The sequence below is a fragment of the Plasmodium vinckei genome, assembly GCF_900681995.1.
Source record: "Plasmodium vinckei vinckei genome assembly, chromosome: PVVCY_07".
NCBI classification, from domain to species: Eukaryota; Apicomplexa; class Aconoidasida; order Haemosporida; family Plasmodiidae; genus Plasmodium; species Plasmodium vinckei.
This window is the reverse complement of record NC_051299.1, coordinates 438,122-455,662: the sequence shown is the minus strand read 5'-3', so window position 1 is coordinate 455,662 and position 17,541 is coordinate 438,122. Positions and strand designations below refer to the sequence as shown.

At 23.6% G+C, this 17,541-nt stretch overlaps 4 protein-coding genes across 4 annotated transcripts; 1 reads left to right on the top strand and 3 right to left on the bottom strand.

Annotated features, from left to right (window-relative positions):
* Nucleotides 1–1,680: 1,680 nt before the first annotated feature.
* On the bottom strand, nt 1,681–3,579 carry PVVCY_0701320 (phosphatase, putative; the record flags this gene model as incomplete). The annotated part of the gene is made up of 2 exons (XM_008627916.2): nt 1,681–1,707; nt 1,993–3,579. The coding sequence occupies 2 exons, from the start codon at nt 3,577–3,579 to the stop codon at nt 1,681–1,683; spliced, it is 1,614 nt and encodes a 537-aa protein (XP_008626138.2).
* Nucleotides 3,580–4,257: 678 nt separating this feature from the next.
* Nucleotides 4,258–5,559, top strand: PVVCY_0701310 (protein kinase c inhibitor-like protein, putative; the record flags this gene model as incomplete). The annotated part of the gene is made up of 6 exons (XM_008627917.2): nt 4,258–4,288; nt 4,418–4,556; nt 4,798–4,892; nt 4,990–5,042; nt 5,132–5,266; nt 5,422–5,559. The coding sequence occupies 6 exons, from the start codon at nt 4,258–4,260 to the stop codon at nt 5,557–5,559; spliced, it is 591 nt and encodes a 196-aa protein (XP_008626139.2).
* Nucleotides 5,560–5,895: 336 nt separating this feature from the next.
* On the bottom strand, nt 5,896–8,939 carry PVVCY_0701300 (conserved Plasmodium protein, unknown function; the record flags this gene model as incomplete). Its single annotated transcript, XM_037634177.1, has 2 exons — nt 5,896–8,615; nt 8,831–8,939. 2 exons carry the CDS (start codon nt 8,937–8,939, stop codon nt 5,896–5,898), a joined length of 2,829 nt encoding a protein of 942 aa, XP_037490319.1.
* Nucleotides 8,940–10,355: 1,416 nt separating this feature from the next.
* On the bottom strand, nt 10,356–17,429 carry PVVCY_0701290 (rhoptry neck protein 5, putative; the record flags this gene model as incomplete). Its single annotated transcript, XM_037634176.1, has 31 exons — nt 10,356–10,468; nt 10,626–10,727; nt 10,820–10,882; nt 11,059–11,130; nt 11,219–11,293; nt 11,443–11,508; nt 11,640–11,684; nt 11,782–11,838; nt 11,950–11,982; nt 12,126–12,155; nt 12,267–12,299; nt 12,429–12,467; nt 12,555–12,629; nt 12,715–12,933; nt 13,053–13,421; nt 13,537–13,911; nt 14,035–14,404; nt 14,498–14,688; nt 14,779–14,901; nt 15,042–15,122; nt 15,218–15,340; nt 15,437–15,517; nt 15,611–15,676; nt 15,777–15,848; nt 15,944–16,003; nt 16,130–16,318; nt 16,432–16,458; nt 16,623–16,655; nt 16,748–16,861; nt 16,945–17,037; nt 17,369–17,429. The coding sequence occupies 31 exons, from the start codon at nt 17,427–17,429 to the stop codon at nt 10,356–10,358; spliced, it is 3,450 nt and encodes a 1,149-aa protein (XP_037490318.1).
* Nucleotides 17,430–17,541: the final 112 nt, after the last annotated feature.

Below are 17,541 nucleotides of genomic sequence, written 5' to 3'. Positions count from 1 at the left end.
GTAAAGTTATTATAATAATACAACTTATAAGCATGGAAATGGATCATATTAATAATATACTTATTGACATAATTTAAAATATGAAAAATTAAAGGAGTCAAATATATTAACCATCCCTATTTCTTAGTATTTACACTTATATAAGTTTTCTTATTTTTCTAACTTCTCATAACAAACATTACACACCCTTGTATATACTACTTATTATGACATATATAAATATATGTATATGTATCTATATGTTTGAATATGACAACGAAGATATATATATTATATATACATATAAATATAGATATACCCACAGATATACAATATATGAACTCATAAATATATTAATATGTAATTACATTTATATAAATTAAATAAGTTGGCTAACAAACAAGTAATGAATAACAATCACCTCAAAACACAAAGCATTTATATTCCTTTTTTTTTTCTTTGGAAATACTATACCCTAAAGAGAAAACATAACATGAATATATATATAAACATGAAAAATACATTTATAAATTTGTAAATCAATTATATAAAATATGAAAACTTATTCTATATATTTCATTTCCTACGTAATTATTATCAACAAAAATCAAAAAAGCGAAAAAATTGTATATAAAAATGAAAAAATAGTATGAAACAATAAAAAAATATAAGAAAACGATAGGAAAATATATAAAATGATAGGAAAAAAATTAAACAAAAGAGAAAAATATATATATAAATCATTTAAAAATATATAAAAAATATAAAATCTAGAAAATATTTCAAACAATTTACAAAATAATAAAATAAAATATTAAAAAAATACCCAAAAGTAGTATAAAATAAGTACTACCCACACAAAAGTATTCCCCATATTTTACCCTATATTTTTATGTATACTTAATGGAAAATTATTTTTTACCTTCCAATTATAATACATAGAATTTATCACGCGGGGTCAAATACATTCTACATTAAAATATAATAATTAAAAATTGTTTCAAAAGAGATTAGTTGAAACATTAAAAGAATAATATCCATAAAAATAAATATAAGAAAATTATAATATTTTACCATAATTATATTCCTGTACTTTTGTATTAAAAAAGTACAACTCCATATAGAATAATAATTATACTTACCATTTTACATTTTAAGGACAGCATAAATATGCTGTCGATATACTTTATTTTTGCCTTATTAAGTAAGGATATATACGGTTTATATGTAATATATTTCATTTGATATTTTTCTATATGTTCATTTTACGTACACAACTCTCAAAAGAGAAATACTTATGTATCCTTATTTATACTCATCATTTACATTATTTCCAGTTAATGGTTTTAAAAATGTTTAAATATTTATGAAGTTTATATGAATTAAAGAAAAAGAAAAAGAAATCGTGTACATATTAAGAAAGGGAGATATCCCAATCAAAATGGAATAATGTAAAAAGAAACTGTTATATGTACATATATTATGCATAATAAAAACAAAAAAAAAAGAAATATGTTGAAAAATTGAGCATATTCAAAAAGGTTTTCTCCTCCTTCTTATATCGGTTTGTTTATTTCTCTTTCACTCATTGAATTTTTGAAACCATGTATCCGCGTAGCACTTAATTCCAATATTTTGTGAAAACTAAAAAAAAATATAACAATTTATACACATATTAATGCATACACAATTGTAACAATACTAACTTAATTCAATATTGCTCCAATCCTTTCAATATATCACAAGCAATAGAGAAATAAAAAATAAATCCATATATGTGTGTAAAATATTTTTTTTTATTATAACATAAAATATATGAATAGACAATAATTTTATGTTAATTACACTAGCTATTTCTGTTTTTTTTCCTGCACATGCAAGGTATAATATGATTTTTTTTTTTTTCTCATTCTACATATTTCAACTAGCCATAATTTCAATAGTAGAATATGTTTATATATGGTGTGTATTAAATAATAAAAAAATATAATATATGTACATGTACGTGCATACCTTTAAGTCTACATCGGACACATCGAAACTTCGACCTACGTTGTTTCCCACATAAAAGCTATGTCTAAAATTGAGTAGCAAACTGGAAAAGTGATTAGTTAATTTTTTGATTATTTTATTTTTATATACTAACCAAAAAAGTAAATGTTTTAAAAAATCGTCATTATTTAATTTATTAAATATTTTTTTTTCATTCAAATTGGTTGAAGGATTATAAATTTGATCACACAAAAAAAATTCTATAAATTGAATATCATCTTTATATTTTTCTTTTAATAAAATATATTTTTCATTTTTATGTATAATTGTATTTATATATGTATCTAATATTTTTAATGCTAATTTATTAATATTTAAATAGTTACGTTTTTTTATATTTTTTGTTAATATACAAATTTCTTCTGAATTAAATATATCGATACTTAGTTTTATAAAATCTTTTAAATCTTCATTTGTTATCATATTCATATTATTTTCAATAAATTTATAAAAATCGTTAAAATAATATTTTAAAATAATTAAATATTTTATTCCTTCTATGCACATATATAAACAGTATTGCCCTATTTCTGGCTTACAGTATATGTCTATTTCATTGATTTCACATTTCCCTAACGAAAAAAAATAATTCAAACTGTTACAGTTTAACACTATTCTAGACCGATTGCAACTTTTATACTTCCTCATTCTATTTTTTTTTTGTCTTCTTAAATTTGAGTTCTTAATACATGTTTCTGTTAATACATGTCTATTATTCTTTGGGAATGTATATATTTTTTTGTTCTTCTCTTTGTAATTATGTACATGGGATGAGCTGAAAAAACGATCAAAATATTTTCTTACCAAATAAGTGTAACAATCACTATCTTTTGACTGCGCTTTCAATATGTGCATAAATATGCTTGCTTCATTGGGAGGATAAAATTTTCGATCATTTTCCTGGCTCGTATTATTATTCCATAGTAATGGCGATGCTGATGAAAAAGGGAAGAGGCTAGTTTGCATAATATCGGGGTTTTTAATTTGTTTACATTTTTTTTGGTTTTCTGAAATGAACAAAGAATTAAAATAAGTTAGAGATTTTTTAAAATCACGTATTTTTGAAAAAAAATTTGGTAACTTATTAAACTTTAGATTGTCGTAATCATGAACACAGGATGATACATTTGTTTGGTTTGAAAAAATAATAATTTGATAATTTCGGGTATTTAATAGATTAAAAAGTGCTTTAAAAATATTTTTATCGAATAATATATTATTACTATGTTTTCCATGTTTGGTGTTAACTAATGTATCATTAAAATCAAATGATGATATCTTTACTGGTTTTGATACTAAATAAGACAATAATTTATTATATCGTATTTCTTTATTTTGTATTAACTTTATTTTATTTAAATATTTTCTTTCAGCTAGCCGTTTTATTGTAATATTCTCATCCAAAGCTGTTTTAAAAACACAGCAATAATATCTATTCCATCGTTTTTCTAAATTACAATTTTTTAAATAATATAAAAATTTTAAATATTTTACGCATACTGATCTTTTTATTTTAATAGGACTGCTTGAGTTTGTCACAACGGACATTTTTATTCCACTATATGGAACCAATTCGACATATAGCTAATACTTATGTAGTTATTATTTTACCCCGATGTTCCCGTTTTTTTTTTAATTTTCCTACTTGTCTATTGACTTTGAATTCTCGGCAAAATTTTCATAAAAAATTTGAAACAAATTAGCTAAATTTTGTGTAATAGAACTAAAAAAAATATGAACAGGTCAGGTTAAAAAGTGGACATTTTACAGCCAAAATAGGAAAATAAAGTAACAAAATAATTGAAAAAAAAAATAAAACGCATTAAAAAACTGAACAAACAAGGAGAATATAAAAAACAAATGACATTTATCCCTTTTAATTCAAACACCAGTAAACATAAAATACTCTTTTCTATGAGTAACACTGGAAGGTGAAAAATAGCAATATCGTATTTAACATGCTATACATACTTTTTTTTTATGTTTATTATTTTTTTTAATTATAAGGAAAAAGAGAAATAAATTGATATACTAACTTTTATTTATTACTTGGGTGCATTGATAAAAATGTAGAATAATACACATAAAAATAACCATATTTTTAATTTAAAATTTTAGGAAAAAAATAAAATGAAGAGAAAAAACCAAAAGTTTTATAAAAAAAAATTATAAGAATATATAAAAATATATTCACATTTTTATTAACATATATAATATATATTTTATATGGGACTTAAACTCATTTTAGCCTATCTAAGTAAGTAACTGAGGTAGTAAAATACAAAAATGTAAAATAGTATAAATACCCTATAGAAAGCATAAAATTTTATTCACTATGATATGCATCCTGAGCAGTGGCTGTTCCCTTTAACCTTTTAATATACAGCATCACACTTGATTGTTTTATATTTTTTTACAGTATACCTGAATTTAATGAAACCTGGTTTTGGATTCATTGGGGATAATATAAAAAACGCTGTATTTAATTGTGCAACTAAGATTGTTTATAAAAACAAATTTCTTACGTAATACTTAAAATAAAAAAATACTTATAGTGTTATACTTTCAGAATATCATGATTTGTTTGCATATATTTTTGGTTTATTTCTATCCATTTTAAATACAACTTTTTTCGAAAAATCAACACAATTTCTTTTACACACATTTTAAGTTATAAAAAAAAATGAGTCTATACTATTTAGGAAATTCATATTTATACTGTGCATATATACACTTAATGTAAAAATTATTTTTTTGGATTTATAGAAGCGTGGCTAACAAAAGGCTTATGAGAATGGCTGATGAAGAAGAAAGAGCAATTGAAGCTGCAGGGAAAGATGAAAATGGAGACTCAATTTTTGGTACGGTTTACATTACACATAATATATACACAATATATATATATATGTCTTTACAGGGTCTTTATTATACATATATCCTCCATTTCTTTCTTTTCAGGAAAAATTGTAAGAAAGGAGATAAAAGCAGATATCGTATACGAAGATGATAAGGTAAGTCAACAAACTTCATATATATATTATACAAAAAATGAAAATATTTATTTCACAATTAAAACATTGGTGTACATTCATTTTTATAGGTTCTCGCTTTTAACGATATCAACCCTCAAGCACCTGTACACATATTAGTCATTCCAAAAGTGAGAGACGGGTTAACAAGACTTAGTAAAGCCGAAGAAAAACACAAAGAAATACTTGGTCACCTAATGTGGGCAGTATGTTTTTTTTTTTTTTTTTAACCCCATTTATTTGGCTAGTTTTGTTTACATATTATGAACAGTTCATATTATTTTCCCGATATACAAATGTGCACACAATTTTTTCAATAAAAAAAATATATTCATTCCTTTTTTTATATTATTTTTCAAAGGTTTCAGAAATAGTAAGAAGAAATAATTTAGGAGATTTCCGTCTGGTTGTAAACAATGGACCTGAAGCTTGCCAATCTGTTTATTATCTCCATTTACATATTTTAGCAAAACGACAAATGAAATGGCCTCCTGGATAAAATATAAAAAAAAAAATGCAATAAAATGCCATTGAAATTATGAAATCATTTTACCAATATTAAATGGGGACTAAAAATCTAGACCAAAAATGTAGACCCACAAGATATATAGTTTTATCTATTTTATTAATCTTATTTTTTCATTTTTATTACTTTTTTATTTTTTATTTATTTACAAAGTAAAATAGTTAATGCTCATGCCAATTGATTTATGATAGTTAAAATTAAAAAAGTGAACTAATAAAATACAAATTAACAATTATGTAACTATTAAAAAGAAAAAAATAAAGTGCATAAAAAACTTTGTGTGTTTACGATTCCGTATTTATATGGGGTTTAACCCCCCTTTAATAATAATGGGACCTTCGCCTTTACTCGAGCCTTTACATATTTTGGCACATACTTATTTGTCGAGTTATATGTTTCTGTAGGCGTAGAATTTGTAGTTTCTCCTTTCTTATTCATAATGTCAGGACTCTTTTGAAATGTTTTCCCCGTTTGAGGTACTTTCTCGGTATTATCAAAAAAATGACTTAAATTTTTTGGAACCAAAGAAACTTGACCCTTTATAAATAAAGGAACATTATTTAAAACCAAACCATTATTTTTTTTTCCATCATAATCATTCAAAGAATTGTAATTACGATTTTCATCATTTTCATTTAGTATATGCTCTTGCAATATTTCAAAATTATGTATATTATCCCAATTTGGTGGTAACCTTAATGAATTATTTACTTCAGCTAAATCGTTGTCTAACATATCAAGAATACAATGTTGTTCTTCAATTACTTTTTCTAAATCTCGACATAAAAAAAGCATATTAATTATATCATCCTTATCACTATCATCAACTTTAGAAAAATTTAAAGATAAATCAAATAAATTTTCATGTTTTTTTGGAGGAGGTAAAAATAAATGAGTTATATCATCTAGCCGTTTCTCATTCTCTTTCTTACCCTTTACAATATTTTTCAAATTCGATTTTTTTAAACTTCTATTTCCTATATTTGAATGTTTACCATCTTTTACAACCACATCATTATCACTATCACTTTTTTCACATTCCTTTTTTTTTTTAAGATACTCATTTGCCCATTTTAATTTATCATTTAAATATTCGATTTTATAATTTTTATATAAATCATCAAAATTAAAATCATATTCATCTTCTAAAAACTTATTCGAACTTTTTTTTTTACTACTACTTCTCCTTTTTGAACGTTTATAACATTTTTTATCTTCATCACTACTTGATTTGGTACATGTATCATTTTTTGTCTCACCTTCTAAATATGTTTTTTCATAACTTGATGAAAATCCATCTTCACCATTACTATATTTCGTATCACTTTCACTACTTATATTTACAGTTGTATCACTATTTTTTTTTTTTTTTTTTTTTTTGGAACTTTTATTATTATCATTTTCTATTACACCTCTACAATTATTTAATTTATGTTCTATATCATACCATTTGGAATCACCAATATATCGTTCTTTTGTTTTTTCTTTTTCTTTTTTTTTACTTTTTCTTTCTATTCCTTCATAAATAGCTATATCACTATTTAACAATTTCTCATCTTCACTACTCCATTCCGCTCCATTTCGAAATTGCAAAGGTTTTAAATGTCCCCCTGCTATCATTGCTTTATCTTTATTTTTATTAGAATTATTTTTTCTTTCTTTATCTTCATTTTGATGATCTAATATATCTTCCTTTTTATTATTACTTAAATTGTTATGCCCCTCATCCGTCATAGGAATGTATGAACAAATGCCATCACCAAATACAGGTGAATAACAACCAAGTCCTGGATAAAAAATAAATGGAACATTCATCGGATTTGTATTATTCCAATTTATGTTATTTGGATCGAGAAAAATGGGAAAGTTTGAGGCATATAATTGGTTGTTTATAAAACGATTATTATTGTTAGAAGCTTCATAAATATTATTTGCTTGATTATATTCACATTTTAAATCATTTTCATTTTGTGGAATTTTATCAGACATAGACAAAGGGGTAACAGGTGGACCAGTGACCTTACCAACATAATTTCCATCAATTCTAGAAAATGCATTCATATAATTATTATTTTTAAGTAATTCACTTTCTGTGTATGTTGTTAAAGGCCCAACTTGTTTTGATTTATTTTTTACACTACCCAATGCATTATTATTATTACTATTACTACCATTGTTGTTAATATGTACTTTGCCAGATTCAGCGTGATCTGTGCCAATAGATTCATTTTTTTTTTGATCATCCATTTCTTTACTCAAATTATTATTAAAACTAGCCTTCTTTCCTTTAAACATCATTTTAATTCCCTTTTTTAATATAAAATTTTTTCCTACTTTTTCTGTAGCATAACTTTTCTTACTATCTTCAATAGGATTTTCTGTTTTATCCTTTGAAAAGGAACGTGAATATTTTTTTAAAACTGAATTATTTGTTTCTTCATTATTTTCATCAGTTACTAATTGCTTATTACTTTCAATGCTTTTCGTTTTTGATAAACCCAAATTTTTATTTTTTATTGAATTTAATAAATTCACATTATTGTAATATTTATTTTGTCTAAAATTTTCTCTATCATTCAGAGTTTTATTTTCTTCTTCCCTTGGTGGATGACTTTGCCCCACATTTTTTTTGATTAAACCTTTTAACATTGGTTTTAAAGATTTTTCAAATTTAGGGAATTTAGTAACTTTCACAAAATTTGAGGATTTGGGTTCTTCTGCTTCCTTTGGTGTATCATCATCATTTTCTTTCATTTCAATAGATTTAATTAATGGTACAGATTTTTTTAATTTAGTTTCTGTTTCTTTTGGGTCCATTAATTTAGGTTTTGTTTTCAATCTTTTTATCATAGGGGACAGATTTTTAGATTTAGAATTTATTGGTTTAAATTTTAAATCGGGAATCTTTAACTTTGGTTTCATGGCTTTAGACTTCAATTCATCTGAATCTGTTTTTAGGGACTCTTCAATGTTGTCATTACTGTTTTTACTATTAACATTTTCCATAGTTTTACTTTTTCGTGCATCATCTAAGCAAAGGTAGAAAAAAAAATGAATAATGTATAGATGAATTTATTCGCTATATATATATACAATTAGGGTGATATGATTAGCAAATTTGATAGCTATTTTACCTATCACTTTACACACAAAAATATAAATCCAAAAAAATAAGTGCAATAGACATATATATACATCAAATTGGTGAAACTAAAAAATGTACATATTTTTTGCGATACATTACCTGAAAATTTTCCTTTAATTTTAAATAACATAGATTTTTTAAAAGGCTTCACTAGCTTTGGGAATCCACCATTTTTTTTTCCCAATGGTACAGGCGGTTTTGAACTCATTTTTTTTCCGTCATAAACATTTCAAAATAAAATAAAAAAAAAAGACAAAAAAAATAAGTAAAACCACAACTAAATGAAATAATTTAAAAGCGTTAGTTGTGTCTATAAAAGTTATTTTTAAAACATTTAAAAAAAACAAAAAATTAATTCTATTTCTATATATTGCCAAAAATTAACGTTAATCTATATAATTAATAAAACATGATATATATATAATATTGTATATTTGGATAACACAAATAAATTGCAACCTTTTTTACACCTAGACGTTTTTTTATGTGTATAAAAAATTTATTAACCTCTCTTTTGCGTTTTCCCCTTTAAATATTCTTCATGCTTTTATGTGCACTTAAAAAAAAAATAAAAATAAATAATAATAATAAATATTATATAATATTGTATGTACATATGTAATATTATGTACATAAAATTCTGAATTGTTCATATAAAAAGTAAAAAAAAATAGCTGTATGCGAAAAAATTATTCGCATTTTATTTTTTATATAAATTTAATATAGGAAAAAGTTGTTTTAGCTAACTATTTTTTTTTTTTCCCCTTCATAATAATTTGTGTAAATTTTTCTCCATCCATATAGTTCTACATTTTCAAATTTGTAAGTTAAATTTAAATAAGAAATTAGACATATTTCAACATATACATATATTGTATATATTTCTCTTTTTATAGTCAAATGAGATAATGTTGTCTTATTCTATATACATACATATATATGTTTTTTTATTTGTTCAAACAAATATATACAAAAAAAAAACAGACTATGAAACTTCCATTTTTATAATTTTTGGTCAGTAAAAAAATACTTAAAAACATTGAAATAAAAACACGAAAAGAAAATAATAATGAAAAATACTTAAAAAGATTAAAAAAAAAAAAAAGAATAAAATTTATATACATAATATATATTGTAAAACTTAGGGTAGCACATATGATAAAAAAAAAAACTATTTTAAAATGCTAAAGGGGGAAATATTCCCTTAAATTTTAAAAACTAAAAATTAAAAATCACAAAAAGAAAATAAATATAAATAAGTATATATCGATATGAGTGTGCAAAGAAAATTAAAAAAAGAAAAAAAATAATACAACTGTTATACACACACAACCACATACGCATATGTTTGCTTATTTTTATATCTTGAGATAAATTAATTATTAAAAAAAATGATCAAAATATAACGAATATCATTTTAATATAAATACTAGTTCATTCATTCTATATATATACAAGATCTTCTATACATATAATACATTTGTATAAAAGTTATTTTTTTGTTTTCAATTATATTTGTTATTATTTTGGGAAACGTAAGGATAACCATAAAAATTAATTATCGTATTTGTCTTTTAATGTCAAATAAAATTTTATCAATTAAAAAAGTAAATCTCTTTCAATTTTATGGTATTCTTGTATGAACAATAATTTCGTTGCCATTTCCCTTTTCAGCCTTTATAACAAAATTTAATATTCCACCAAGTGTAAAGGTTGCGTTTTTCAAATTTACAATGGCTGCAAAAAAATAAAAATAAAATTAATGATATACATAGAAATATTAACAACTTTTATGCCAACCCACGGGTTGATGAAATGCCGACAATGTATTGTATCAACCAAATAAATAAAAATAACACTTCATGAATAAACATAATCATTTATTTATTCTTACGCATTGTATTCTTTAATATTGCTCTTCCATCTTTATTCAATATAGTAAAGCTGATATCCTTTGCTAATAAATTTCCGTTTACATTTTTTGGCAAGAAGTCCCCTATAAATAAAAAATATTAGTAAATACGGACAATATATATACATTATTTATATTATTTATCCATGAATATTCTTATTGTTTTAATTTATAACCTAATATATTTTTGATAGACAACTTATCAAGAAGTATCCATGCTGATCCATCAAATATTGGAACTGTAAAAAAGAAGAAACAAAATAATATTTGTTTTCCATTATGTTTACTTTTTTAATAGTTATATTACTAATATGATATTATATTATTTTATGATTTCTTTATATTTTTTTAAATTAAAATTGAAATTTCTTTAATTTGAATATGTCTGCTTAATCTTTCATAAATGTATATTTACTTGGACGATCAGAAATATTTCCTAGAGCGAATTCTGCAGTCCAACCTACATTATTTCCGGCCCATACAATTCCTAAAAACAAACAAATAAATAGTATTGAATTATATATTATAATCAATATATAGCATAGTTAAAGGCTGTGACTGATTTAGTAACATACTTTCGGCTTCAAGTCCAATTTCACGAAGAGCATAAGAAGAAATATAGTTATTTCCGTCGAAAATTATGATATTAGCTGATAAATAAAAGAATAAAATATATATATCAAATTATATTCCCAATATCCATATGTGCGTAGCATATACAAAGATATATAACTTTATATCCACCCAAAACCGTAGACATAAAAATCTACATATTTATATAATTGACATATAAATTTACCATTTGGATTTTCTTTGGCATATTCAAATTCAGATATTTTTTCTCCGTTTGCAAGAACATATAATCCTATAATAATGAAACAATATAAATTATTTGAAAAAATTATCGAAAAAAATAAATAAAATACCAATATTAATAAAATAGACTTAAAAATAATTTTCCTTATGAATTATATTCAAACATATAATTGCTATTACTTTCGTTATCCTCGTCTAGTCCCTTCATTATAATATCTTTGATTCCTAAAAAAGAGAATTAGTAATAACAGCAAATAAGTAATAACTCTCCAAATGCTAATTTTTTAAATAAATGGTTTTTAAGCATATACATTTTTATTACCATCTTCTTTTAATAATTCTAATTCATCCATAAACTGAGATCCATTATATACTTTTCCTATAGGTAAAAAAATGACATACACATTTTGTTAATAAAAAAAAAAAACTAGCCATATGAAAAAAAAAAATGTAAAATAGCTAGCTAAGCAGGTTGTGAAAAAAAAATTACTTGATTTGGATAATCCAATATGTAAGGCATTTTCTGCAAAAAAATAAAATAAAGATAAATAGATATATAAGAAATGTCCATTTATAAATATATTAATTTTTTTTCATATATATGCAAAATGGTGTGTTTCCTTTTCTCTTTTTAAAAGACGAAAAAATATTTTATGTTGTCCATACGTTCAATATCATTAACGTTCAAGTGATATCCTATAAATGGAAAAAATAAATTGGAGAAATAAATTGGAGAAATAAATGAAAAGGTGGTATAAGCAAAAAAATAATGTTACAATATCAACAAACAAATGTGAATATATTTACCTCCAACAAATAGACTTCCATTAAATTTACGGCCTAAACAAAAAGAAAAAAAACAATAAATAATGTGTGAAAATGTGTGAAAGAATAATTTAAAAATATATATATGTTGTTATTCTTTTAATTTATAATAATTTATATAATTCAATTTTGTTCTATTATTACCTCCAACTTTTACAGTAACAACACTGTCTGATTTCAATCCTGTATATAAAAAAAAATGTAAATAAAAAAAGTTGTAAAATTATTTAACTAATATGTTTTCTTATTGTATAAGAATATTAAAATTACCTTCTTTAATGTTAATATTTTTGCTGAATACGTTATGTATTTTTCCCTTAATTATATTGGAAATTCCCACATTTTCTGTTAAAAAAAATATTGCAATATTAATGAATTTGTTTTTGTATATTTTTTTTTATGAACGTTAAGAAATATATTTTTTTATTACTCAAAACAAAGGAAATAATTTGTGTGCGTTCTAAATCTCTGATATTCTTGTCAGTTCCTTGCATAAAAGGACAAAGGACAGTAAAAGTGCTATCTGGGTCTCTATGATTTCTCATTTTTAAATATTGCACACTGTCTAATGTTTGTTCTATAATATGTGGAGCTTCACTAAAGTCTTTAAGTCTGGATACTCGTCTTATTGATTTTTGTACTAATTTTTCTGCGAAAAAAATAAAATAAAAAACATATTTATTACAATAAAAATAGATATACATTATTTAATACAATGATAAATATTTCCTAAAAATACGTAAAAAAGTTTTATAAAAAAAAACATACTTGTAACAACAGCACATGTGTGTCGAAGAGATAATTCTGATTTTACAAATAGATCATAATTTTCTTTATGTTTCTTTTTCGAATTTGGAGAAGCAGCATTATAATATTTACATCTTGTAGCTAAATCAACAGCTATCTTTAAAATATCAAGTGGATCAGATAATGTAGTCATAAGAACCTTCAAAGTTTTACGTATACTTCTTTTATTAATAGGTACAACAGTTGGTTTACATTTTCTGGTAAAAAGTCCTAATATTTTTGTTTTCTCCTTTCCTCCATAATCATGTATACATCCTAAAACTATTTTTTTTGTTTTTTTCTGACAATTTTCACATATTATTTCAGTTGCCTTTTCAACAATTCCAGATTCTAATAAGAATTAAAACAAATTAAAAATAAAATTGTATAATAAATTGGAAAGAATAATGCCATATCGCCAAGCAAAGTAATAGTCAAACATGTACGGATTGATAAAAAAACTTACTGTGAACTAAAAATGATAGGAAAAATAATTTTTTAAATCTCGAAATATTTGGATTGCTCATTGAAATATCTTTTTCTCCTTCAAATACCCATAAAGATAAAAATAGTGAAACATATTGGGCAAATAATTTAGGAGTAAATTCAGCAGAATAAAACTTTTTCTTTAAAACTTTAACTGTCTGATTTATTATTCTTTGAACACCATCAAATTTTTGGGTTCGTAATAAATAATCTGTCTCTGAAAAATTAATTAAATCACTATAATTTTTAGGATTAGATCCACTTTTACCCAATGTAAATATTTTTCTTAGAGCAGACGAAAAATTTCCTAAAAAGCTGGACTCATATTGCTCTATCATTGTATTTATAAAAAATGCTAAAAAGGGTGAAAAAAAAAAGTGAAAAAAAAATGGAAAAAAATGATCAAAATACATAATTGCATATCCACAAATTTTCACATTGCTTATGCATAATTTATATGCCCTTTTTCGTGACTCACTTAATTGCAAACTGAGGGATACTAAGGGAGAGTAGTTTTTAACTAAAAAGTTTGAATTAGTCGATGATACGTCATTACTGTTAAGCCATTTAAAAAGAAATCCGACATTTCTAATTTTTGATGAAATAAAAGTTTGTGCTTTAATCTTTTTAGAAGGAACAAATCCATAAGATGCAGAATAAAGACTTTGAATTTCATCCCATAATCCTTTTGTTTTTTCATATAAAGAATTATAATTTTTAAACTTTTTAGATAAAGAACATATTTTCATAACATCACCAATTGCAAATATTGGTGCTGTATATGATTTGTCTTGTGGATCTCGGAAAAATTTGTAAGGTGCAATTTTAAATAAATCATGTTTAGATTTCTAAATATAAAAAAAAAGAGAAAGTAAAAAAATGTCAAAAATGAATGAATAAAAGGGAAATACAAATTACATTATCCTATAAGTACTAATTACCTTATCGTCTTCACCAGCTAAAATCATCAGATTTTTTTTATTTGTTGTTTGAGCTATATCTAAATCTATATGTCCAGCCTCAATTGTTTTTGCAGAGGAACTTAAATGGAGAAGCATAATTAAAGTAATATCCGCAGTGGCTTCGATATTGTTTATTGTGTCTTTGTAATAGTAAAGTATCATTCTTGTTACTAAAAAAGAAGGAAAGAAAATTAAATTATAAATTAGTTGATCTAAAATAAGTAGATAAAAATTAAAGTATAAACATGTTTATATATTACAATCTCCTCTTCTTTGTTTAGTATTTTGAGGATTAAGTACAAGGTCATAATTATTTATTTTGTATTTTTCTTCTATGGTTTCATCAAAACATTTTTTCGAACACATGTCTGTAAATCCAACTTCTGAAAAAATAAAAAGCAAATATTAAGCATGCATATAATGTTTTAATGCTATATATTTAATTATGGTTGAAAAGGAATTGAAATTTTTTATAATCCTTGTTTATTTGTTAATATAAACTAAATATTTTATGTTTTTTTACTTTTATTCATAAGATTTGAAACTTTATTTTTAAATTTATCCAAAGAATGTTCAAACATTCGGTCTAGTAATATTATATCCCCTAAAAAAGTAACAAAAATAAAAATATAACCAATTGCATGAATGATAATGTAAGTATAAATGAGTTTGAAAAAATAAAAAAAAATAAATAAGTACCATCTTCAACCATCTTAGTTATTTTTGTTGTTAATTTTGGAACATATTTTTTGAAAAACTCTAAACTGTTGTTTACAGTATGTTTATAGGTGCCTTCAAATACGTAACTTAAAAGTGGGTGACCTAAAAAGGTTTTAAAACAAATTGATATATAAGTTTACTTTTATATATAAATAAAAATTAATTATTAAACAGTAAATTGTTTGCATATTTACTAACCTAATTGACCACACACATCAGTATACCAAGGTGCCATATATTTATTGCTATTATCTTCATATTTTTTTAACAACATTGATGCTAAAAAAAAAATTATTAGCCATATTAATAAATATCATCAAAATATATGTAATTTATTTTGACTTGTTTTTTGAAAAATTAATCTAATAATACCATTGGCATTGTCCATAATAAAACGTTGGAGTAATAAATCGGTTTCAAGCTGTTTAATATTTTCATCTATTCAAAAAAAAAAATATAAAAATAATATGTATAAATGTAAAAGACAATATATTTTTAAAATTATCTGAACAAGCACGGTAAAAAATTTTCAACTTACTTATTTTTTTTTCATTAACGTTTTTTTTTTTATCTGAAGTTTTAAACAATCTATCAATGACACTTTGTAAATCTAAGGTAGAAAAAAATAATTATTAAATTGGATATATAATCCATCCTATTTCGAGTATATATAATTATGTTATATTTTTTTTGTATTTCTCTCACGTTTGGCAGCTTCATATTTTTCTTTCATCGTGGCAGTAGCATACCAGTCAGAGTTATATTCTGTAATAATTGTAAAGGAAGAACATATCATTATGGTTGTAATATATACTATGGCATGTTACGACGTGTACATTCCAAAAGGATGAAGCAATATGAAAACATTGTGTATGCACATTTTATAATTACTTGAAAAGTTTATAATATTAGCATTTTTTAGAGAATCAAGAGAATACATAGTTGCAAGAGACTCTTTCATTATAGAGGTCAATCTGTTATGTCCTTCCAATGCAGTATATTTTTCATTTTGTAATGCAGAATTCATTTCCTTTGCCAATACTAACATTTGATTATTCATATTTTCAACAAATCTTAGTGCTATAAATAAATAAAAAAGAAAAAAATTGAGGCATTCGAAAATAGCAAAAATTGTATAAAACAATAATGATAGTAAGATTAATAATAGTAATGACCCCTTCGCCTTTTTTTACCTGTCTCATATTTTCCCATTTCAACATCTGCTCATAGTGATAAATACAAATTTTGGATAGTTGCACAAAAAAAATAAATAAAAAAATAATAGTAAATTAGTAAAATACACACATAATACTATTTTTAAAACATTTTATGAGCATATTTTTTAAGTCTTTTTTTTCCTATTTAAATTGGACTTAGATTATACCTGATTGATCGACAGTATTTTGAGCAAACCCTCCTGTAAATAAAAGAAAAAAATAACAATAATTCAGTTGCATCTATACTATAACAACTTTATTGACATGCTTTATCTTGCCTCTTTAAACTAACCTACAATATGTTGTTTGCGCATCCTTGAAGGCACAACCTTTTTCATCCTTGGGTCAAACATTACATTAATAGAACTTGAGTCACTAAGCATTTTTTTTTCATAATTATCAAAGCCTACCCAAAAAAAATAAATAAATAAATCAAACACTCTGAAATGGTAAAAGTGTACGATAAAATAATGTCCATATTTTTATTACTGTTTTTATTATTATTCTTCAATTTGCCATTATTTTTGCGAAAATTCTTAATGAATGGAAGGGTTTTTGAAATCAAAAGATCGTGCAATTTTCCTAAAATAAAACAAAGTAAAATGAAATGATTATGCTCATGTCTGCCGATTTTGTAAGGGAAAAATTTCAAGAGGAGAGTCTAAATATGTTTGTTCTATATCACAAAACTTATATCTATTTATTTTGTTTTTCACTTTTATTCCCATTTTATCCACCCCCCATTAATATAATTCTACGAATCCCCACACTTTATCAAATAACCAATCACATAAAAATAGTATCGTCAAAATTTTTATAGGGGCACACAAAGCATCATTGAAGGGGGGTGCACTTTGGGTATGCATTAGTTTGTACTTTTTTCTCCTCTTTTTATTTTATTCATTTTGTTTACCATCTATTCCCGAGACATAACACGATACCACCAGTAAAAATAGTGTGCTTAACTTTATCATTTTGGAATACAAAAAAATATATTAAAAAAATAAAGTCAAGCTAAAACATCAAATAAAATCGTATAAATCTAAAATATTGTTAAATCATAAATATTAAAAAATAAAAACAAAA